Source organism: Toxotes jaculatrix, chromosome 12 (assembly GCF_017976425.1).
Source record: "Toxotes jaculatrix isolate fToxJac2 chromosome 12, fToxJac2.pri, whole genome shotgun sequence".
NCBI classification, from domain to species: Eukaryota; Metazoa; Chordata; class Actinopteri; family Toxotidae; genus Toxotes; species Toxotes jaculatrix.
The window spans coordinates 24,563,620-24,586,861 of record NC_054405.1 but is presented as its reverse complement, the minus strand read 5'-3'; the positions used below and the strand labels follow the sequence as shown (position 1 = coordinate 24,586,861).

General features: G+C 41.8%; 3 protein-coding genes across 3 annotated transcripts; 1 reads left to right on the top strand and 2 right to left on the bottom strand.

Annotated features, from left to right (window-relative positions):
* Window positions 1-4,633: 4,633 nt before the first annotated feature.
* On the bottom strand, window positions 4,634-7,611 carry LOC121190841 (tubulin alpha-1B chain-like). The gene is made up of 4 exons (XM_041051855.1): window positions 7,486-7,611; window positions 6,062-6,284; window positions 5,819-5,967; window positions 4,634-5,699 (listed from the first exon to the last, which is right to left on the bottom strand). The coding sequence occupies exons 1-4, from the start codon at window positions 7,486-7,488 to the stop codon at window positions 4,719-4,721; spliced, it is 1,356 nt and encodes a 451-aa protein (XP_040907789.1). The 5' UTR covers window positions 7,489-7,611; the 3' UTR covers window positions 4,634-4,718.
* A 2,113-nt stretch (window positions 7,612-9,724) lies between these two features.
* Window positions 9,725-17,756, top strand: sap30l (sap30-like). Its single transcript, XM_041052170.1, has 4 exons — window positions 9,725-10,460; window positions 12,345-12,467; window positions 12,875-12,973; window positions 15,259-17,756. Exons 1-4 carry the CDS (start codon window positions 10,275-10,277, stop codon window positions 15,385-15,387), a joined length of 537 nt encoding a protein of 178 aa, XP_040908104.1. The 5' UTR covers window positions 9,725-10,274; the 3' UTR covers window positions 15,388-17,756.
* Window positions 17,757-18,630: 874 nt separating this feature from the next.
* LOC121190706 (heart- and neural crest derivatives-expressed protein 1-like) lies at window positions 18,631-22,226 on the bottom strand. Its single transcript, XM_041051659.1, has 2 exons — window positions 21,430-22,226; window positions 18,631-20,273 (listed from the first exon to the last, which is right to left on the bottom strand). The coding sequence occupies exons 1-2, from the start codon at window positions 21,907-21,909 to the stop codon at window positions 20,178-20,180; spliced, it is 576 nt and encodes a 191-aa protein (XP_040907593.1). The 5' UTR covers window positions 21,910-22,226; the 3' UTR covers window positions 18,631-20,177.
* Window positions 22,227-23,242: the final 1,016 nt, after the last annotated feature.

Here is a 23,242-nt window from a genome sequence, read left to right as displayed (position 1 = left end):
CAGCCCACCACCGCCATCACCTAACATTATCAATTTGCATATGTGTATGCACCATCTGTCTGCAAAGTTGCCCTTTCCAAATGCCACGAAAGGTCAGAAAGCAATAAGTCAAAGTGCCGCCGTGCTTGGCGAGAGCGGCTTTTTTTTTTTTTTTTTTACACACTTTCTTATGCATCATTGGTGCGTTTATCAGAAAACAGTAAACATGACACAGACATTGATCTGGAATTAATCATTAAGTCGTCGGTGTTTTCTTGTCACTGGTTTAATTCAAGAGCTTGGACGTGCGTCTCCTTCACGACCCAACATTTTAATGTACAGCATTTTGAGCTGCAAAGGGGTCGACGGTCTTCAGGCAGGTTACAGATGATTATTGATGTTTTTTTTCTTTATGTGAATCAATACAGAGCTGGTGTTTCTCTGAGTGAAGCTGATAGTCAGGGAATAATCACTTCCCACCACTGAAGCACCACAACTCAAGCTGAAAGTTGAAGGTTGGCAGCTGGAAAATGTACCGGAGCATCTAAATGGCAAAAAATCCAATAAATTGTTGCTTCTAAATAACTTGGATTTCTGAAAATGGCACGATCACACATCTGTGATGTTTGTTTCTCTATTCACTAGTCACCTCAAGATCTCAGGGCTTGTTGATGGAGACCAGACAGCTGCAGCTGAAAAATCAGACCGGCACAAAGTCTCATTATTATGTTGTCATGGTGATGGACAGGAACCTGACCACCAACTTCCAGCCAAAATCTCCTAGCAACCACATCTGGCGATATCATGGAGAGCTGATTCTCCTGAGTCTCTTTGTTCGATTCCAAGTCCTTTGAATATTTTTTCACCTGAAAATTTCTGGGTCTTCTTCCCAGTGGCCTCATCAATGGTTAACGGCCATCATACGGACACAGTATGTGACATTTTGTCAATATTGCTAATAGTTTTCAGTAGCACAGCATTAATTTTCACAGCTTTATCTGTGTCCTGACTGTCGGCTGTGCTCCTTCAGAGTAGATTCACACTTTCTTGTACCTTCAGTCTCTTTGCTTCTATCTGTCTCCTTCAGAGCAGATCTGTCTTTATCACTGGTTGAATGACTGAGATAATGGGTCAGACCTGGAGACCCAAAATTGGTTTCATTCTGTAGTGTTGGCAGTTTTTCTCTCAGCTTTTCATCCCTCTGTTGATATTGATATTTTACTGCTTTTTGTACTGTTGGTTCTTGATGAATGAATGTCTTTCTGCTCCTACTCTTTCTGGGAAAGCCTCAGTGTATTTTCTCTTTTCTTGTCAATTCACGACAAATATAATCAGTCAGTGAACATACTGTCCTAAGACCATCATCCATTTACAGTCTTAATCAAGTTCTTTTTGCTCTCCACTGCCGTTTCCCTGCGTGATGTTAATGACACAAACTTTTAAGCAGAGCTGCAGACCCATCACAACTTCACTGTGCGCGCTGTCCCTCACTCACTGTTTTTGAGAGGTGCTACATAAATAAAGATGATTATTTATGTAGCACTTATGTTGTGCAATTGTGTTATTGCATAATTTCAGCACAGCTCTGCCAACTTTCAACCTGAGCAGGGATGTAGTCATATAGAAAATGTGTAGGTGTGCAGGGCCTTTAAGAAGTTGTTTAGAGATTACAGAGTTAGTCTAATGTACTTAAGTAGATGACAGCACTAAATAATTAAGGGAAGAACGTGTTTGTGTAATTGTCTGTATTTTTTTTTCATGTTTATCAATGTGGCTCTCAAGACTGAACAAAATCTGTCAGATCCAGCAGGTCTGTGCTCGGAGCTAAAGCAGATTCAGACTGTGCTCCGGTCTGTTTATGTAGGATGTCATGTCACGGTGTTGAGACAGCTTATCAGATCCCCACCTAAAAATAATCTCCACACACCCCGGACCTGTTTGTCCTTTCACGTTCCACGGAGTGTCAGAAAATGAGACAGTGGTGGAAATTTTCCATTCCTCCCTGTGACAGGCAGGATAATTGGCTTTCAGTCACAATCTCTCCGCTGGAGAAGCAGGTGCTTTTTGGGGCCGTGGGTTTCATAAAGGGCTGTGTCACATCTGCTGAAGAGAGTGCAAAGTTATGGGGAGAAAAAAAATCATGTGTGAAAGACAGTGTGACTGAATGGATTTCAGGTTGTTTTTTTTTTTTTCAAGGCAGAGGGCTTCAGTCTTCTCCTTTTCTTTATTCATAAAATTGGTGGCCATCATTTAGCCAAGTAAATGCACCGATCAGCCACAACATCAATACCAGTTACTGGTTTTAATGGTGTGGCTGATGGGTGTATATCAACTGGATCACACGGGTAGACAAGAGAAAATTTCATTAGATAATATATGACTCACACAAGACACTTTTCACTCATTCTTACATTAAAATATACGATCAAACTGTGACCGTGGCAGCAGGATAAGACCATTAATATTAATTCAATAGACAGTTTGATGCAGGAGGGCACCTTTCATTAATTCTCTTTGTACGTCCCAGATAAATATCCTGTTGGACTGAACTGGAGCCTGAATAACCTGATTAAAAACTACTGCCTATTTCACAGTGACCTCCCAGTGTCTGTGTCTACAGTTTCTCTTTTTCGCCACACTGACACTGCACCACAACCTGAATTCGACTGGTTGATCGCCTTTCTATCGTTCTTTCACTTAATGCAAGGTTTTTGTCTTTCTTTGTAATGCCTACTTTATATCTCCACTCAAGGAGAAGCTGCTCATTCAAGCCATAATTATCTCTTGTCTAAATTCCTTGGAAGCTGGCCCTGCCCAGAGCTCTCTGATTTGCCTCTCTTGTCACCTCTTGCATTTTTTTTTTCTTTTTTTATGACTTCAATCATCTCTGTGACTGATGGCACTAAAACACACTTTTACTAAATGTTAATCTCATAATCATTTCGACTGACAACACCGAGCTCGGATAGCTTTTAGCCAGCAGTGATTCATTCATCTCTGAAGTAATATTGCTCCTCAGCGTGGCCCATTTCCTTGAGTCTCATGGGATGTCATAACGCTCAACTTGTCACACTGGCTCTAGGAGAGAGAGAGAGAGAGGTGCCGGGACAACTTTGAATACATTGAGAGACCACTTTACATGTTATTGCCTCTTAGAGGCATTTCCCCGATGATATAAACCCTAAATTGTAAAGTGAAAAACCTGTTAATGTTTCGGCACTCCATCATCTGCCACTTTTAAAGTCAATCAGTCGGCACACAATCAGTATTCCCCTCCACTCACGAGCCATACATGGGTGAGGAGAGACACCAGGCTATTACATTCCCACAGTGTCCTGTCAGAGATATCCATTAAAAAGTCTTCACTGGGCTCAGGACCATTACCAACTGAAAAGGTAATCCAGTCGTCTTTTACTCCTTTTTAATAGTTCTTTATGATGCCCTCTCTCTCCTTCTTTCCCTCCCTCTTCACATTACATCCTCGTTCTCAGCCATTAGTGTGTTTGCACACGAGAACAAATATTACATTAGACAAATGACGACAAACAAAGAGCATCATTAGTTAGGCCACATAATGCAGATGGCTTCACGTTTAAGTGGGGTTTTAAAGTGCTCTCTCACTCTCTTTGGATTTGCTGAGTGGCTGCGTCCCCAAATTAACTGTAACAGCTCATAATGTGGTCAGTCCAGCCTGCTTTAACAGTCCGGTCTGCTTCTAGTGTCAGGATTTCCACAAGATTTGGAACCTGGCTGCAGGGATTTGCTCCCGTTCAGCCACAGGAGCTTTAGTGAAGTCCACCACTGATGTTGGGTGATACGGCCTGTTTAATAACCAGCGGCACAGTTTATCCCACAGGTGCTGGATGGGGCTGAAGTCAGGGCTCGGCACAGGCCAGTCAAGTTCTTCCACATCATGCAATTGAACTGGCAGATGAACTCAATGCTAAGTGCATTTCACAGGTCAGTGTGATGCACAGGTCATTTTAAGTGTTTTTAGTGCATTAAGTTACAAAGCTAAATGAAATTAAACTTCTACAACACTTATGCATGTATTTGTTTTGGTAACAGTTGGGATTAAATTCTTCTCTCCTACGTTATGTTTCTATTTTTTAATTTAATTCCATGATTTTCATACAGTATCAGTGAATACCAGACCCTGTAAAAATTTAAATCAGGCTGTTCTCACAGAAAGCACAAGTCACATCTTATCCAATTAAAAGTGATGCTGTAAAAGTCATTCAGTAAAACTCCAGGCAACCTGTGACTATTATGACTGAAGTTTGCTGCCTCAGCATCATGTGGAGTCCAAACATCTGTTGAACACCACTGCCCCCAAGTGGCAGGAGTGAGAAAAGCAACAAGATCATCTTTAGTCAAAGTCTAAGTGACAACCAAACAGATACAGTCTATGTTAAACATTTAACAGTGGTTTGGAACAAAGTGTGAGCAGAGTAACTGTTTCTCCAGATCACTAAAAACTGTGCTGTTTAAAACTACTTCACAAACCAGTGTGACACTGCCCAGGAGAACAGAATGCTTTTAGCATCAGAGACAAAACAACAGTCTGCACTGCTCTGTTAAAAGGCTGTTATTATTAACAGTGCCATAGACCCCTGCCCTGTGAAATGAGTGCATCAAAGAGACAAAACAACAGTGCAGTTAATGAACAAACTTTATTTAACATAACTGAAATCACAGGTCTGAGATCAGTGCAGAAAAAACAACAACAATGCACCTGTTTAATATTCCTCTCCTTCTTCCTCTCCCTCACCTTCAGCTGAGTCAATTCCAACTTCCTCATAATCCTTCTCCAGGGCTGCCATGTCCTCTCTGGCCTCAGAGAACTCTCCCTCCTCCATACCCTCACCCACATACCAGTGAACGAAGGCACGCTTCGCATACATCAGATCAAACTTGTGGTCAAGCCGGGCCCAGGCCTCTGCAATAGCGGTGGTGTTGCTCAGCATGCACACAGCCCTCTGCACCTTGGCCAGGTCTCCGCCAGGAACCACAGTGGGAGGCTGGTAGTTGATGCCAACCTTGAACCCAGTGGGGCACCAGTCCACAAACTGGATGGTACGCTTGGTTTTGATGGTGGCAATGGCAGCATTGACATCTTTGGGCACCACATCACCACGGTACAAGAGACAGCAAGCCATGTACTTGCCATGACGGGGGTCGCATTTCACCATCTGATTTGCTGGCTCAAAGCAGGCGTTGGTGATTTCTGCTACTGTTAGCTGCTCATGGTACGCCTTCTCAGCAGAGATGACGGGGGCATAGGTGGCCAGAGGGAAGTGGATACGAGGATATGGCACCAAGTTGGTCTGGAACTCTGTCAGATCAACATTGAGGGCACCATCAAAACGAAGGGAAGCAGTGATGGAGGACACAATCTGACTGATCAGCCTGTTCAGGTTGGTGTAGGTAGGACGCTCGATGTCGAGGTTCCTGCGGCAGATATCGTAGATGGCCTCGTTATCCACCATGAAGGCACAGTCTGAGTGCTCTAGGGTGGTGTGGGTGGTCAGGATGGAGTTGTAGGGCTCCACCACAGCAGTGGACACCTGGGGAGCTGGGTAGATGGAGAACTCCAGCTTGGACTTCTTACCATAGTCGACAGACAGGCGCTCCATCAGCAGGGAAGTGAAACCAGAGCCAGTTCCACCTCCAAAGCTGTGGAAAACCAGGAAGCCCTGAAGCCCAGTGCACTGGTCAGCCTGAGGACAGAGAGGGAGAGAGTAAGTGATCAGATGTATAATATACAATACACAATGATTTAGTTTGAAACTTAGAGTCAAAATTAGGGATGGATCCCCCGTGATTTCAAGTTACCCACCAGTTTGCGGATCCTGTCCAGCACCAGGTCAATTATTTCTTTGCCAATGGTGTAGTGTCCACGGGCGTAGTTGTTGGCAGCATCCTCCTTGCCAGTGATCAGCTGCTCAGGGTGGAACAGCTGGCGGTAGGTCCCAGTGCGCACCTCATCTTAGGAAAAAGCATAAAGTATAGGATGGTTTGACTAACTGGGGGGGAAAAAAACATAAAACAAACATCTGTTGTTTTGAAATTTCTATCTTACCGATGACAGTGGGTTCCAGGTCCACAAAAACAGCTCTGGGGACATGTTTTCCAGCTCCAGTCTCACTGAAGAAAGTGTTGAAGGAATCATCACCTCCTCCAACGGTCTTGTCACTGGGCATCTGTCCGTCCGGCTGGATCCCATGTTCCAGGCAGTAAAGCTCCCAGCAGGCATTGCCAATCTGGACACCAGCCTGACCAACGTGCACAGAGATACACTCACGCTGTGGAGAGGAGAGAAAAAAAAAAGTCAAATCTGAGTGCATTTATTTATTTATTTATTTTACAAGTTCTTAAAAGAAATCTACACTATTGGCTTGGCTTGATGAAAAGCTGCCTAAATAAGATTCTTGTGTTATTTTTAACTGATTCGATACTGATGGCTGCTCATCAAATGTCAAGGGCTGCTCAAGAGCTAATGCAAGATCTAAGAAGGGGGGAAATGGCCCTTTTGTAAAGAAGCAAATACCAGCACATCATGACCAAAGTCACCTGAGACATATTGCACATTCATTTAACCTCTGAACAGATAACTACAGAAGCACGAGGGCTCATTATTCTGCAACTTAAAAAAAAAAAAAAAAAAAAAAAAAAAAAAACTATGAAGATACAATATATAAAACCAAACAATTAAGAAAACATCTTCACCAATTTGAGATATTTACAGAAACACTGCAGACTCCAAAGCAAGTCTTACCACGGGACACTTAAAAGTCATGAACACAGCTGAGACATGCTTGTTGCCATGGTGACTCATGAAGTTATTGAAGTAGACAATCCATCGGTGGAGTTGGAAATTCAGCTAAAATATTTATTCCCCCCCCCCTTTCTGTAAAACATTCTGTTTGAATGATTCAAATATTAATCCAGATATCTACTGTTAACCCTACAGTGCTTCATTTTTTTTCTTTTGTTTTTTTCTAACAAATTCTGTAAATGTGTTGTCAAATAGGTGAAGCTGTTTTCTGAGTTTGCTTGTGTTTTGTCTATTGACATGAGTAGAAGGCCTACACAGTGTACAACATGAAAGCTGAAACATAAATCTCTTCTTTACTTCTCTCAGGTTCTGTTAGAAAAGCCTGTAGTTTCAGTTCCATAAAGGCCAGGCCCCTTCAAACAGGAGGTAAAAGCAGAGGAATGTTTCAGGGCGAATTTAAGCAAATTTACAGGAACAAAATGGGTCAATGTACCGACAGGAAAACCCAGGAACTGGTCGCCACGACTGAACTTGAATTTGGGCTGTGCCCACTCGAGTTACAGTAAAACGGCCCACGGAAGACGACGAAGTTTGGCTAACCGTCCGACATCTTAATTTCAGTTAGTGCAGTTTCTTGCTAGTAGTGACATTAAATCAAAGCTGTCCCGTGATGAATTCGGTTAAATAAACACTTTAGGAGTAAAGGAAAACTATATTTCCACACTTACCATGTTTACTGAAGCTGTGAAATATGTAGGAATTGGGATTCAGGAAGAACTAAAGTTAGTTACAGATTGGACGTTACGAATCCTCTGTAAGCAGTAACTGAAAATTGCAGGCAGACGGGTCCCTTTATACTCTCTGACCCGGCGGGAAAGAGCAACACAATCCGATTGGTCGAGGTGGTCACTTTGCCCTTTTCCTATTGGTTTAGATTAAACCGTCGTGTCATTTGAAACGCCACCAGCTAGTTCCTGGATGTTCGAGTGTTATTTTACCCTCGGTACATATCGGCTCTGGACCTCCGAAAGTATCGAGTTTTTCAGTATTTTGTGTTCGGGCACACTAACATGATTTTCATCAAAACAATAAGCACCATTACCTTCCCAAAATATGAAGCTCTAGGCTACATAAAGCACATAATTGATGAAATCAATAACTGTTATTTCTTAACTTACTGTGATAATTGTGCTGTGTGTACTTTTACAGCAAATAAACAAAACATTACCATCCAGTAGCCTATGCCTGTTGTTGTGCCATGACAGTGGCAGAAACACAACACATGGAGACCATACAGGTATTTAAATCAAAATGCAAAACAATTATCAACACTAGGCACTAAAAGTTGTTCAGCCAAACATCAGGAATCAGGAGCACAGGTTATTTAAGGTTATGTGCTTCCATTTATACATCTGGCTGTTAATTTGGTGACATATAAATTTGAGTAGGTGGGAGAAGGTGACAGCTTTGTTATGCCATACTGTGGAGTGCAGCACATGGCTATTCCTTGGTTGGTGTGCTTTTATTTTATTTTATTTTATTTTATTTTATTTTATTTTATTTATTTATTTATTTATTTAGACAAAGCAAAATATTTTATGGCTTTTTCATTCCATCAACACAAACTGAATTTACAGTTAATTTATGAAATTCCCACACTACACCACTGGAAATATGTAATTGTGAAAAACAAACTTCTGCTGTTCAGGAAGTAGTGGACAGGAAAAGGAATATGGTCTGTGGTGCACATGTTAAATGAGTTCTATGCAAAGTATGACCTCTAAGGCGATCATAAAGAGTTTGCAGTATTTTTAATTCTTCATGCCTCACTCAGTGGCCCTGATGGCCTGTAGTATGTGTCAAGACTCTTCATGCAGAGAGGCATATCCCTTCCCAAGCCTCCATTCAAGAATCAAGAATCAAGATCTTTGCCATTTGTACATAAACACTCAGTCTGGGCACATTGTGCGTTACTCTGGAGTCAAGACTTCAAATAAATACTGTAAAAAAGTACAAAATACACACTATAAAATAAAATAAAGAAATACACTCTACACAGAAATACACTAATGCCTATACTTATTGCATGTAGGTTACTTCTCAAAAGATTTTTTTAATAAGAACTTATTATATTACACTCCCTTTTCCACCAAAAATGGACAAAGTTAACTTTAAACCTTTACAGGAATATATCCCTGAGGGTAATTTGTTGGACTCTTAATCTGATTTTACAAGGGAAACAGGTATTTTTGGTATCATCTTGAAAGACAAAAGATGTGAAGTAGGCCTAAATGCTATTATCATACATGGTTGTTTCTATTTGCATAAAGAATCAGGAAAACTAAACCATCCTTTCTTGCCTTTGATGAAGAACTTTGTCACTTCCTTTCATGCCTAAATTTCATGGAGGAAAAAAATACCATAAGATTGCAAACTCCGAACACTGACTTTGGATGTGAAAACGTGATACATACTGTACATCTGTCAACCCTTTTGTCTTCCTGTTTGTATCATTTATTTTTCATTGCCACAAAAACATCGAGCTGCACCGAAATGCACCTCGCCTGAAAAGCAGACGAGAGTGCTGTTGGTCGGCTTACAGCTCGGTGTCAGACCTTGTGAGTTTGGATTTCCCGTTCATCCATGTAAATTTACATCGACTTCACAAGTAGTCGAGCTGCTATAATTCATTTAAACTTATTCAGAATGAAGGCTGATACGAAATGCACAATCGCCAAGTCTTTGCGGTGTGGTTACAAACCCCTTCAACTGGCGGAGACGCCACCTTTTAACTCCTATTCATAGTAGAAAACATATGACGCCGAGCGATACAGGAAGAACCCTCTAGAAGATTGATGTTCCTTACAGCCAATGGCAAAGCAATGTTTGCACGCTAACCCCGCCTTTTTGAAAAATTGGCCAATCCTGGTCCAGGATGAGAACTTCCGCCACAGAGACGAAGCATGTCCCATTGTACGAGCTGTTCTCAAAGAGTGCCGCGATTGTTGCAGTGTAGGTTGTTAAATACGTGATTTCTTCAAAGTTGTTTCATCTGTTGCAGCCGGCTTACGCCTTTTAGCTCAGAATCGTGTGAGACTGTTGTCATACGTGATTCTTACCGAAAAGTAGCGGGTTGTTACGGGGACAAACAGCGGCGGTCTCACCAGAGGAATTTGTTCGTTAGCGGCAGCTGAGCCACCTTGCGGTCCCGCTAGCACTGGAGCTAGCTAACGTTAGCAGCAGCTGTTTTGTAGTGTGAATCTGGCGGAGATCTGCAGGAATATGTCTTTAACAAGAGGCAGTCGTGTTTCGAAATAAGTCGTCGGAGTTCGGATAAAACACCAAGGGCTGTTAGCTCGCCAACCAAACCACTTAGTCTAGCTAGCTAGCTAACGCTACCGGATTGTCTTTCACAAAGGGGCAACGCGTGAATAAAGGACTTGGTCGCCAACCTGACGCTGGCTTTTTAACTCATTTCACTTGGGCTGTCGCACAGAGAGCATTACAACCGTACAGAATGAATGGATTCAGCACAGAGGAAGACAGCCACGACGGACCGCCTGCTCCGCCGTTTTATGGACAGAGCTGCTGCCTGATCGAGGATGGGGAGCGCTGCGGCCGGTCAGCTGGAAACGCCTCCTTCAGCAAGAGGATCCAGAAAAGCATATCGCAGAAGAAACTGAAACTGGACATTGACAAGAGTGTAAGTGAAACTGTAAGACCATTACTACTCTGTTTTAACGCTTGAATCTGTGATTGTGAGCAAAGTGAGAGCTGGAGTAACTAGCTGTTGGAGAAAACTGTTCAGACTCTCCAGTTGTCAGCTAATGCTAGTTAGCAGGTTGGTTAACGTGAATAAACAAAATCATATAGTCACAGCTTTCCATTGCCGCCGGTTTTACCTCAGCGGTGAATAGCGGTATTGTCTGTAGCTCAGTTTGTTCACACTCGGGTTTAAATGTCAGGCTAGCGTTAGCTGTGCTAGCTACCTGGACGACGTGCAGAACATTAGGGTCCTGTCCACATCAACTTGGAGATTTCTCTCATTGCAACAGTTTCCTCCAACACGCCCCCGCTGCTCTTCATAAAATGGCTGTTGCCAATGAAGCGTTGTGAGTTGCTTTACTCCAGTTCGGTTACAACAACTAGCCTCTTCTCAAAGAGCTACAAACAGTTGATGTTAGCCGAAGTACCGGAAAGTGGCACTCTGCTCCGCACTGGAGCTGTACTTCTCATGGTAGTTTTTGTATTAGTTTCACTGGTGGGTTTGCCAAAACATGCTTTACTTTTCACACGACAAGCCTATTTATATTGTACAGTGGCCTACTCAGTGTCGCAGAGAGAGACTTTGCTCAGCTAGACAATTGGCACTGACAGGTAACTAAAGCTGGATCACCAACCAGGCAAATATCTCAGACCCCCAGGAGCCCAAAAGTCCCTAGGTTCCCTGTGTGGCCCTGTGTTAGTTAGGGGTAATTTTATCTATTACAAGGCTGTTCGGCAATATGCACTACAGCATGTTAGGGCTCCGGCCCATGATTCATTTGTTGAAAATGAATTATTTTGTTGATTAGGTGTCAGAAAGTAGTGAAAGTTGTCTACCAGTTTCCCAGTGTAATGTTTTCAGATGTTTTGTTTTTCATGGCTAAAAAAGAAAAAGCTGGATCTAGCAAACGAAATATGGCTCATAAAGTTAATAGGTTCTGAAACTCCCTAACACACAGCAGTGTCATCAGTGAATATAAGGATCCCTAACAAATATGTTGTTGGTGCAGTAAGCCCCTCTACACCCGGCTTCACTTCACCTTCATTGCACCAGGGGCCTTCTACCTGCCCTTACGTTTCCTAGAAAGCACCACGTTGAGTGATTCAGACAGTGCAGCCTGAGGAATGAGGTGTGCATTTGTGTTTGTTCTGCAGCTAATCTGCCAGCGAGTTTTCCCAGGCATGCCGGGACTCATGCAGAAAGTCACATGTTGTGTGCGTGGCTCAGTAGAATGACATGCATAGGAGTTCACACGAGGCCAGGATTTGTGTTGTATTTGAGGGATTCAGCTGAGGCAGCAAATGCAACAAGACGACAAGTTTCAATTATTCAGTTAGTATTACCTTATAAACAGCCTGCAGTTAGGGCTGGGCATCATTCCTCAATATGTGTTGTGTGACAAGCTGTAGCATTGAATATTGAAAGTAGTCAAGTGCTGATGTATTGTGTGCAAAACCTTTGTTCAGACACATCCTGTTTTAAGTCATAGTTTTGCCAGTTTTCTATTGGTTTATTTAGACAAAGCTTTTGTACGACTGGTTGTGCTAAAACGAAATTAAACACTGCAACGTTTATAGTATAGGGTTGAATTTAAAGTGATGATATTCCTTCAAGTCAGAAATTATATTGTAGGAAAAAAGTAGTGTTGTTATGGTACCAGTACTGAAACTGAAGTGTTGTGTTGACACCAGTTTTGAAGAATTTCTGACAGCCAGCACAGTCAGTCTTATGTATTCATGTGATCCCATGAGACTGCTAAACTAAACAGAGGTTTTGTACGTGGTAGACGACTTCCTCAGTGCTCATCAATATCTTTTACAGGTGCGACACCTCTACATCTGCGATTTTCACAAGAACTTCATTCAGAGTGTCCGCAACAAGAGAAAGAGGAAGACCAGTGATGACGGAGGGGAATCTCCAGACCACGATGTGGAGGTGCCTGAGGTAATGTGGACTGAAGTGTAGCTCCCAGTGTTCAATGGAGACATCATATCTGAGTATAGAACAGATTTCTCGTTTTGCAGAGTAAAAAAGAAAACACAAGGACAGAGGAGAGAAATCCTTAAACATAAAGTGAAATCAGACTGTGCTTACATAACCACCACCTCTTAAAGAAATTTATATCCATCCTGTGTTTAGTTTTCCTTGTTTGGTTTTCAGTGTTTATTGATGCAGTGACCCAGTTTCTGTGCAGAGATCATTAAAATTTCATCCCCTTTAAAAGCTGAAAAAGAGGCAGAAGCAACTGTGGGTAAATCATTGAAATGTGTCCAAGATGGAGGGAGGATGAAAAGTTCTCATCTCTCTGGACTGACTAACCGACTGCTGCCCTGCTCGTGTTGTGTTTTCAGGTCGACCTTTTCCAGCTGCAGGTGAACACGTTGAGACGCTACAAGCGACACTACAAGCTGCAGACCAGACCTGGCCTCAACAAGGCCCAGCTGGCAGAGGTAAGAACCCACTGACAACTGGATGTGTCTGCCTACTTCCTAATGGATGTCTTGTACTCTGTTTGGACAAAGGACACAATGTCCATTCTGTTCAGTACTGACCATGAAACCATGTCAGATAAGCCTGTTTCCAGAGTAAGCACCTTCTCAGGAAGCTTAACTTCTGCTTTTGGTTTCTCAGGCGTAGATCCCGGTCCTTACTCTGAGGGCAGTACTCTCTAGTGGCCCAGGAAATTCAGGGCTGGTTGGTCAAACACAAAAGTCAGGCAGCTGCAACTTGTGTACATTTTCATTCATCTGTGTTTGTTGACATTAAAAGTGACGTTTTCTGATGTTAAAAAAACATCAAGAAACAAAACTGAATGCACCCTTTTCGTGTTTTGAATCTAACAAATGGATGTCAGAGGAGTACAATGATTCTAAATAGTGGCGAAACAATTGTTTTGGTTGATCGAAAGCAAATGAATCAGCAATTTTTTATTTATTAAGATCAGTTTATCAAGTAAAACTTCTAAACATTTGCTGGTTTTAGATCCTCTGAATTGAGCATTTGCTGAGTTTTCTCTGTTCTGAGTAAATGTGAAATGAGTATTTTCAGATGGTTTATAGACGAGAATTTAAACAATTGATTAATCTAAAAAATAAACATCAGATTAATCTGTGATGAAGATAACTGTAGTTTTACCCCTAAAACTTAAATTCTAATAACAATAATTACAGTGGATGTTTTTTTTAGTCAGTGTGTTTATGAACTGGTTTGTTGGTGTCTGTTGTGTTTCAAAGTTAAAATTAACCCCACATCACTTCTTGATTTATGTTTTCAGGAAATGTATTACCACAGATATTATCTTTTTTATCTTGTTTGCCATCAGTTTATCTACTTAAAAACTAAACATCAGTCCTTTAGAGTTACAGAAACCTAATTTCACAGCTTTTAAGCAGCTTCCTGGGAGGAAGCTGTGGTTTTTTTTTTTTGGTAGTTCATTTGGCGTAACACTGAAGGCCACTGAGCTGCCTTCATTAGGTGTTCCCAGCATCTTTCTTCTCGACCCTCACCTCTATATTACTCATTTACTGTGATATACGTAGTGTTGCAGGCTCTATTCCGCAGTAATTGGTCGTGGAGAGATTGTTAGACTAATTTGCCAAATGGACAGGTGGACTTCATGCAGCTGGCCCGGTCCTCATCCTTACAAATACCTCCTGTATGTAGGGCTCGCGGTCTGTCTGTGGGGGTGGTGGGGGGTGGGCGGCGGTCAGATGTGATCAAGCTGTGGAGTTAACAGTGGGAATTAATGAATGAATGGAACTGAGCTGTAAGTTGAATGTTTCCCCAGGCTTTTAGTCAGGTTCAGACCCTCCTACTAATGAGCCTCCCACATCATTAATAAAGCACCAGTCAACAGCCCCACAACCAGCTGCAGCTGTCCCCGTGTCCAGCCCCGTTCAGGAGGACCAGTGGCTGCTGAGCACAGCAGCGACGGGCTGCATAGAGGACGTTTGTCATCTTCTCCTTCATGTTACGTCATAAATCCAAACAGTCGTTACTTTGGCTTCTGTTAAAGCTAAATTCAACGTGTGCCCCCTGCAAAGGATTCAGTTGTTATTGTCTTGTACCATTTCTCAGTTTTGCGTCACGCTGGTTGTGTTTTTACTGATCTTCCATCTTCTTTTAGTTAAAGAAAAACATCCACTATAAAAGACTTAGAAAGGTACTTTCCAGTGGCTGGCAGTGTCTGTTGGTGGCATACATAGCTGGTAGATGACGTGGGATCATGTACAGATCACTTTCAGTGCAGGCACAGGAGGAGTGTCCTCTCAGCAGAGTGGAGCTCAGCTTGGCCAAATAAGAAATGTTGTGTTTTGAGTCAGAGGAGAATTTGTTTCACGGACACTTGCCCCCTGAGTGAGCAGAAGAATAGAAATCCTGCCTGTGCACAGTCACTTCTGTCATGACATTTGCATATGTGTTGCACATGAGTTGCCTGATGCAACAGCAACTCTTTGCTTTGGACCAGATTACCAAGAACGAGCTCGAAGCTCACTCTTAATGTTCTTAGAAAGGCAAGGATGGTGGGTGTCCAGAGGGCATCCAGATATCTGTCCATCACCAAAGTGTGTGAAACCATACGTTTACTAATCCGGCGGCTGTCGAGGTGTTGGGCACCTATAAAGGTGTTGCAGGTGGGGCTCGTATGTCTGGGGCTTTTCTTTACCCCACGATCTGTGATAAGACACAATTAGCACTGAGTTTTTATTTTAACCTTCTCTCTCTCCCCCTGTAGACGGTGAGTCGTCACTTCAGGAATATCCCGGTGAACGAGAAGGAGACACTGACCTACTTCATTTACATGGTGAAGAGCAGCAAGAGCCGTTTGGACCAGAAAGGGGACGGCGGAAAACCGTTGGACTAAGCTTCCCAACCGCAGCCGAATCCACAGCGAAATCTCCAGTGATTCATAACCACAGTGACAGACGGAAACTACAGGCACCATCTGCAGCAGCAGCAGCAACTACTCACAAGAGCTGGGCACCACTAACAACAGCTACAGCAACCAAAACCAGCTCCTCCTGCATCCCTGGCACCGTCCTGCTCCTCTGTAAGACCAGAACGTGAACTCTCGTTGGACTCAAAGGGCATTTAACGGGGACTGGAGGAGAATTCAGGGTGGGATGAGTTTGCTTTTGCTCATTTCGCCCTTTCCACATAAACACAGTCTGTGCACATGTTGTCACAAAGGTTGATCCTCCTCCAAAGGTGTTTCCTCTTTCCTCAGCAAAAGCTGGGTCCCTAAAGACTGTTTAGGACCAGGACTCACTCCGCAGGGTTTTACGTCGTCATGCTGTAATGTAACTTGTCGATATGTACAAAAGAACCACGTCCGATCTAAAGTAACCTGGTTGAATGCAATGTACAATATATCTGCCTTAAGAGTAAAACGCAAAACACGTTTTGGTGATTTGGGGTGTTTTTCCTTTGCCCGGTTGACTGTTAACACGTTCACCATCCGTGAGGAACGCGTGTGCCAAACAGAGAAACGTGCTGGAACTGAATGATGCTGAGTGGGGTTTTTTTTTTCTTTATTGTGAATGAATGAATTGAGGGGAAGGGGTGCCGCCTTCACTGAAGTCACATCGGGCTTATGAGGGCTCGGGGTCACTTTACCCACTTTACCCAGAGTGGCACAAAATTCACAGAGAAAAACCGACGTTCTGAATAATCTGTAAAACAAATACAAAAAAGTTTAAATCTGCAAGTCGCCCTTTTCCCATTAGACGTGGTGAATGATGTGGCATTTGGCTATGACCCACTATTTTACTTCATGCTAGCTATTGTATGTACATATGAACACACACACATACTAATATCTCTGTGCATTGCAGGTGTTGTTTTTTTTTTTTTAAATAAGTTTCTTTCCTTTCTCTTTAGTTGAGCCTTAATTCTACAGGTTGTAAAAAGTTGTGTTTGTTTGCATATATGATTTTCTTTTCTTTTTTTTCCCCCATCTGAAATGGAACTTGTTTGTGTGTGTGTGCGTGAGTGACAGGGCTGTAAGGATAATTATTAGGTCCATTTTAATATTTAAGAGCAGTGTTTATATTGGACGACGTCTCAACTCTCGGTTTGATACTCATCATACCTGAGTGTGTTTTAAGAAGCTGGGTCGACAGTTTGGCTCGATGACGATAAGGCAGTTTTTTTTTTCTTCCTAATTTTGAGTAATTAAAACGTGAACATGTCATTTCCCCTTCTTCCATATCATCCTGCAGAACTCGGTATTAGCGGATGTTGGCTAATGAAGTCGTAAATGTTTTTATGCACTATTGAAACAATCCTGCTGGTTCGTGTTCGTCCCCCCAGAAAGTCATAAAGCTCCAACATGAATCTGACTCGGCACCATGACTGGATTTGTGTTGCTGCTTGAGTTTATGAATATCCTGACTCTGTAAATGATTTACTTTTATATGTAAACAGTGAAGTACAGTGACCCTGCGTTTTGGCTGCAACCAATGATTATTTTCTGGTTTACCTGCCGTTTATTGAGTTAAGTAATTGATTTGATTGTTCAGTTTGTGAAGTGTATGAAATGACTGCAGTCCCCGGAGCCCAAAGCCACGTCTTCAAACTGTTTTATCTGACCGGCAGTTTTCAGTTTCCAGTGATATGAAGGAGGAAAAACTAGAATAGAATGTTGCTGTTATTTGTTGGACCGGCTCTTTTTATATTTCAGTAATATTAAGCCACGAGGCCGTGATGAGAAATGACCGGGCAGGTCGCCACTGATGACCCCTGTTTCACACGTAACATTTAATATGATGAATCCAACACGGACAAGTTTATTTAAATTCTCAGTGTGGTGCTGAAGCGTCCAGGCTATCTTCAGTTGGTTGTCCATCTTCTCAAAACCCTGCTTCTCTTCTTCTTCTTCTGATTCTGTTCTTCTTTCTGTCTTTTTGGTGATGGTGGCCACAGGGAGTGTACACACACACTTTGGGTTTTTTTGGGGGGAGATTTTTTTTTTTCACTCATCTTCTTCTGTCACATTATATTTAAGTTTGTCCACCACACTGAGTTTGTCTCCGTTTGACAAGTTTTTTTTTTTGTGTCTGTATTTCAGTTTTGCTTGTAGGTTTGTTAGTGTCTTATGTAGATAACACCCAACTTAATTAACACATAGGCCATGCCACATTAACCTAATTATTGTATTAGAAGAAACATATTTAAATATGGCTTATTGCTCCTAATAATTATTATAATTATAATGATAATAAATGTATTGTACAGGCAGAAGCTACAGTCTCGCCTTTATTCATTGATCAGCTGTTTCACATGGTGTGGGTGTTTCCTGCTGTTTTCACACTGCATGTCTAAACATTCACATGCTGTGGAAATAATATCTGTGACTGAAATTAAGGATTTAAAAACTTGATTTTGTCTTTTTAGGTGGAGAGTGGAGTTTCTTCTTCGTGCTGTTGTTTCAGTGACAGGCATCGACCACTGGGCGGCGCTGTGGACTCTCCTACTGAACGAGGTACAGAGTTTTGGATTTTAAAACACCTGGGGGCCTTCAGGCCCGCGGTTGCACTCAGACGATTTGTTAGAATGGAGCAGATTATTTTTGAAACCAAACCTCATTTTTATTCAGTGTCAAAGAAACACGAACGCTCCGCGGGTCGTTTAAGCCTCTGACAGACAGAACAGAGCTTTGTCACGACTTCACTCACCTGTAATGAAATAACTGTGACTGCGCACGACAAATCAGGAAATTCACTTTTTATAAATATGAAATTTAAAAAGACCAACATTTAAATCTAATGCAGGCCTGAATGTTTGGAGTCCACTGAAGACAACTGAGGACATTTGCTGATGTCGAGCTTTAAGCGTAGAATCGTGTAAAGAAGAGAAAATCTAAACATCTTTAAAAATCTAAATCACAGCCGGTGAAATATTCAGAAAATTAAAAACAATTCTGACTGTGGAGAAATTACGAGGAAAAAGACAGAACATTTAAAACTTAAATTCGTGAAAAGTAAAAAGAATAATTTACTTCTTATTTCCGCCTCCATCGTTTCTTCTACGTTCCCTAACAAACATGTCAATGAAGAAAATAAGAAAAACGATAAGATCTCTCCTTCACCACAGCTGGAGTGTCTTAAAATAATTCATTTATTTACGGAACTATATATAACTTCACATCTAATGTACATTTCCATCAACATTTCGCACAATAATCAAAGTTTCCTCCCTTTTTGTTTTCGTGTTTTACATGTCGGGGTGAAAGCTGTGCGTTAACTGAACATTCGGTGTCTCAGTCTAAATGTTTTCCTCTTCTCAAACCGGACAGTGACATTAATTCTGAGGTAGATTCAGTTCAGTATATTCAGTCATTTTCTACAAGAAACAACAACAGCCTGGAGAGTTTACGGTCAGGGCTCCATCTGAGTCTTTCCTTGGATATCTAACAGGGAAAACTGGATTAATAATATATTTATATATATATTTAAATATTCGGACTGCGCCAAATTCAATGGGATGAAACTGTGACCAAAAACGAACTGTCTCCCCTCAAAATGTGTTTCCACTGGAAAACATTTCTGATCCTGATTTTATTTTTCTATTTTCATGTCATAGCATCAGAGAAGATGGTCGACATTCATATTCAGTTATTAGTTTGCCTGTCATTGTCAGGTTTTTATTAACTGATCGGTTAATTAATTACTGATTTAAAAAATCTTTTTTTTATATTTTTATTTATCATGTTTTTCTTTCAGTACTTTTTTCCTTATTATGGTTGAAAATTTAGAAACGATAGAGACTTTCAGGCCAGAAAAAAATAGCAAGAAACATGCAAAAATATTTTCCCTCATGATAATTTAATTTCTCTTTGGCATTAAAACAACTGCAGCACGCTGGGAACACACGGCAAAAAAAGAAAGAAAGAAAGAAAGAAAAGCAGACATTAAACTGATGCCACACGTGTTTCTGTATTAAACTTAATGAAACACAATTAAGACTTAAGATAACCGAGCGTCATAACTGCTTTCTGATTGGCTAAAAATCTGCCAAACAATTAAGATTTAAAATAAATAGTGAAACCTGCCGCCGGCGCGACTGTGACACATTTCCGCACCGGGCAGTTTTTTACGCGCTGCAAAGTCAGGTACAATTAAATTAACATAGCAAATCATTTCATTTTTGTAGCTTTGCTTTGTGGTTTTATATGTTATGTATGTATGTGTATACATATCAGACTACAACCTACACTATATTTACTGCGTTTTTTATTTTTCTGTTCTGAGCGCCATCAGATGTGGGAAACACCACCACACAACGGATCGGCACATTTCTGGGGGGAGACAGTTGTTTTTGTTGTTTTTGATTTTTTACACCATGTCAACATCTGGTCCACAGTACTGGAGGGTGGAAACATCAAAAAGCAGAAATACCACAAATATCAAACACCTACACTCAGATTTGTGAGTCGACTCTGAAACTACACCGTGTCCGCCGCGGTGTCTTCCTCCACCGTTCACCTTGTTGTTTACGTCTTTTTTCTTTAATTCTCTCGCTTTTTGCTCATCATTGCGCATGTGCACAGCGGTGTGTTCAGGTTCAGTTAGTCAGTGGTTTTTAGCGGATTTGAATCCAGAGTCTCTGAAGAGGTTTTGGGGATGAGGAGGAGGAGGAAGGACAGAGGGAGGGTCACTGGTTGAGCTCCAGAGCCCAGACCTGCTGCGGCCACCCGGTCCGGCCCTTCACTTTCTTCTCGGCTCCTAAAGAGTCCTGCAGGCCGTCGGTCTGTGGGAGGAGGGGGCACCAAAACACCAAACACACCACATTATCATCAGCGGGGGAGGCTAAAATACCTCAACATCAGTTTACACAACTCACTTTAGTCTAGTGAGAATCACTGGACTCCCCATTTTTCTGGAGCTTGCTCATTTCCCGTGAAGTCACTACATGACATTTTAATATAATAACTTTATCCTGCTCTGAGAGTCTGATTTCACCGAGAAGACCGAGGAGAATATGGCCCCCGTGTAAACTCAGAGACTAAACTCAGCCAAAATGATTCACCAAATATTAAACATAACATAACCTACATCACGTTATAATGTGCAATATGAAATAATAATTCATACCTGAAGGCTTAATGGGCTTCATGTGGCACTAACTTTCTTTATTGGAGCAAAACATAATTTCATTTTGTTTTTAATTTAACACTGAACCTTTACTTTTTGTAGCGTATGAAATGAACATGTTAATGACCGTGTATTATATGATTGTATGACCTAAATGTTGTGAAGTTATTTTGAAGTGGAAAAAATCTAAGCTAATTATAAAGGTGTAACTGATGCTGTTTTCCAGATACACTACAGTAAAAACATGTGCCTGAGTGAGAGAATCTCAGTGAGTATGAAGATTTAAGGGTTTAAACATCAACATGATCATAACAAACTCTTAAACACCCTGATTTTTGTAATGAGCTCAGGTGTTGATCTTTAGGACACTTCAGCAAAGCTGCGAGCCTCCATAATGATACACTACATACATATATAATTACAGTGGACCATAAATGACAAAAATACCATCAAATGCATATGTGTTGTCTGGTATGTTGCAGCCCAGATTGATGTTTGTTGGATAAAAATGTAATTTAATCACATTTTAGTAGGGAAAGTTGATATATTTGCAATTGGTTGTTTTCAGACTTAAAAAATACAAGTAATAAAAATCTGAAAATCACGTCAAATTTAGGCTCAACAGAAACATTATTGGCTTCAATTAAATGACACGTGACTATTTAAAAACTCAAGTCATTTACTAAACTTCCAGATATTTTTTTACACTGAGTCATAAGTCTAAAATAATAAACCACTCGTTAATAGAAAAAATCTTTTTGGTTGCAGTTATTTGATCAACACGAAGCCCTCGTACGATCACACAAACTTACCAGCTCTCTTTTCCTTTTCAGATCCCGGTTTTCAAATTTCTTAATTTCTGCCTTAAAGCCCTCCGTCTCCCCGGAGTCTTTGGCCAGGACGTCCATCAGGTAGGCGATGTAACTGGTCGCCAGGCGCAAAGTTTTAATTTTAGACAGTTTTGTGTCCGCCGGGACGTTGGGGATGCACTCCCTCAGCTCGGCGAAAGCTGTGTTGATACTCTCAGTCCTCCGGCGCTCCTTCTTCGGCCCCGACGCTCTCCTCTTCCCCACACCCGCTTGGAGCCCCTCTAGCCGGCTGTCGTGCGTCGCTCCGGGCGCCCCAAGCTCCGCGGCCGGGTAGGGCGCCTGGATCTGGAAGTCCGGGGGAACCTCGCCGTGGTTCACCACCCAGCTCTGGAAGTACGGCGCATCCTGGTGACACCGCTGGACGAAAGGGAAGGGTTCGTGCATCAGGTGGTGGTGATGCTGGTAGCCCCCGATGAGGTTCATGCTGAGCGGGATAGCAAATAACGTCGCTGCCGTGTTGTCCGTCGCCCTCGGTCACTCTCAGCTGCTGCCCCAAAACGGTCACTGCTCGGGGATCTGCAGCCAACAGGACTCATTCAAGACTCAGATATGTATTCCCTTGAATTCATTAACGATTCGGGCCAAACGCAGCCACCGGGTTTTACATCGTCGTCATTCTGAAAGCGACTTCAGCCGAGGCGAAACAGGCCGCAAAACGTTTCATTCCAGGGAACAAATCTCTGCGATGTGCTGAGCTCCACTTGTGTTTCGTTCTTGCGATCGTTTCCCACAGAGGTTGCTCTGATTTGCCCAAGAAATTTGACCCGGGTGAAGGTGTGAGGCCCCCAGGTTTATATGATTTGGATGTCAGCGTGGAAAGAAGGCAGCCAATAGAGGAAAGCGCCCAGGATGGGAGGAGAGTCTGGAGAGGTCTGTAATAACATGCGCCATGGTGCCATAATTTCAAGACACTACACAAGGAGCAAATATCTGCTTGTTGGAGTTAGTTGCTGGCTTCACAGTCGTGCACGTAGGAGGAAAAAAAAATGCGGTTTAACTGTCTAACTTTCTCTAACTGGTTTTGGAACACTTATGTTTTTTTTCGGTTTGAGTGCCTTCTCTCAGTTTTGGAGAGGTTTTACGCACGGAATTTACGCACCATCTGTTAGGACATACAAGTTTAATTAGGTGCTGCTGTATTTCAGTGGTTGAAATAATTATGTTATTTTACTTATCAACTCAAGGTCAATGATGTGGGAAACTGGACTGTGTGAATGCAACAGGGGGTTTAAGTGTAGAAGTACGGGAATAGGATTTTGATATTTACAGGAAAAAGATTACATCACTCAGATTCTTGCCATTGACAAAAATCCACAATTATTATTATTTCTCATTATGTCTCGCTAGACTTTAATTACTATTTTTTTTCTTTTTAGATAAAGTAACGTTCTCATTTGGTATAATACTGATTCATTTTCAAAGATTAAACTAATAATGGGAGGCAGATTTTTTTTTAATCTATTAAAACACACTCATCCTGCTTCAGCATGTTGCTTCAAGCGATTAATTCACCCTGGAAATATGAGATCAGTTTTCTGTTTCCCACTTTTCTCCTCAGCTCTTTCGACCTAATGTTTGTTTAAAGATTTTTCATATTTTCTTAAACGCGTAATGGTCGTTTTGTGCATCAAACGGCTGAATTTTGACAATATTATCAGTGCGTGTTGGCCTAAGGAGATTTTATTCAACTCTCCTTTTCCAGTAATAACACAAGGTATATTTCACAGCGCCCCGAGAAATATAAACGAAAGGTCTG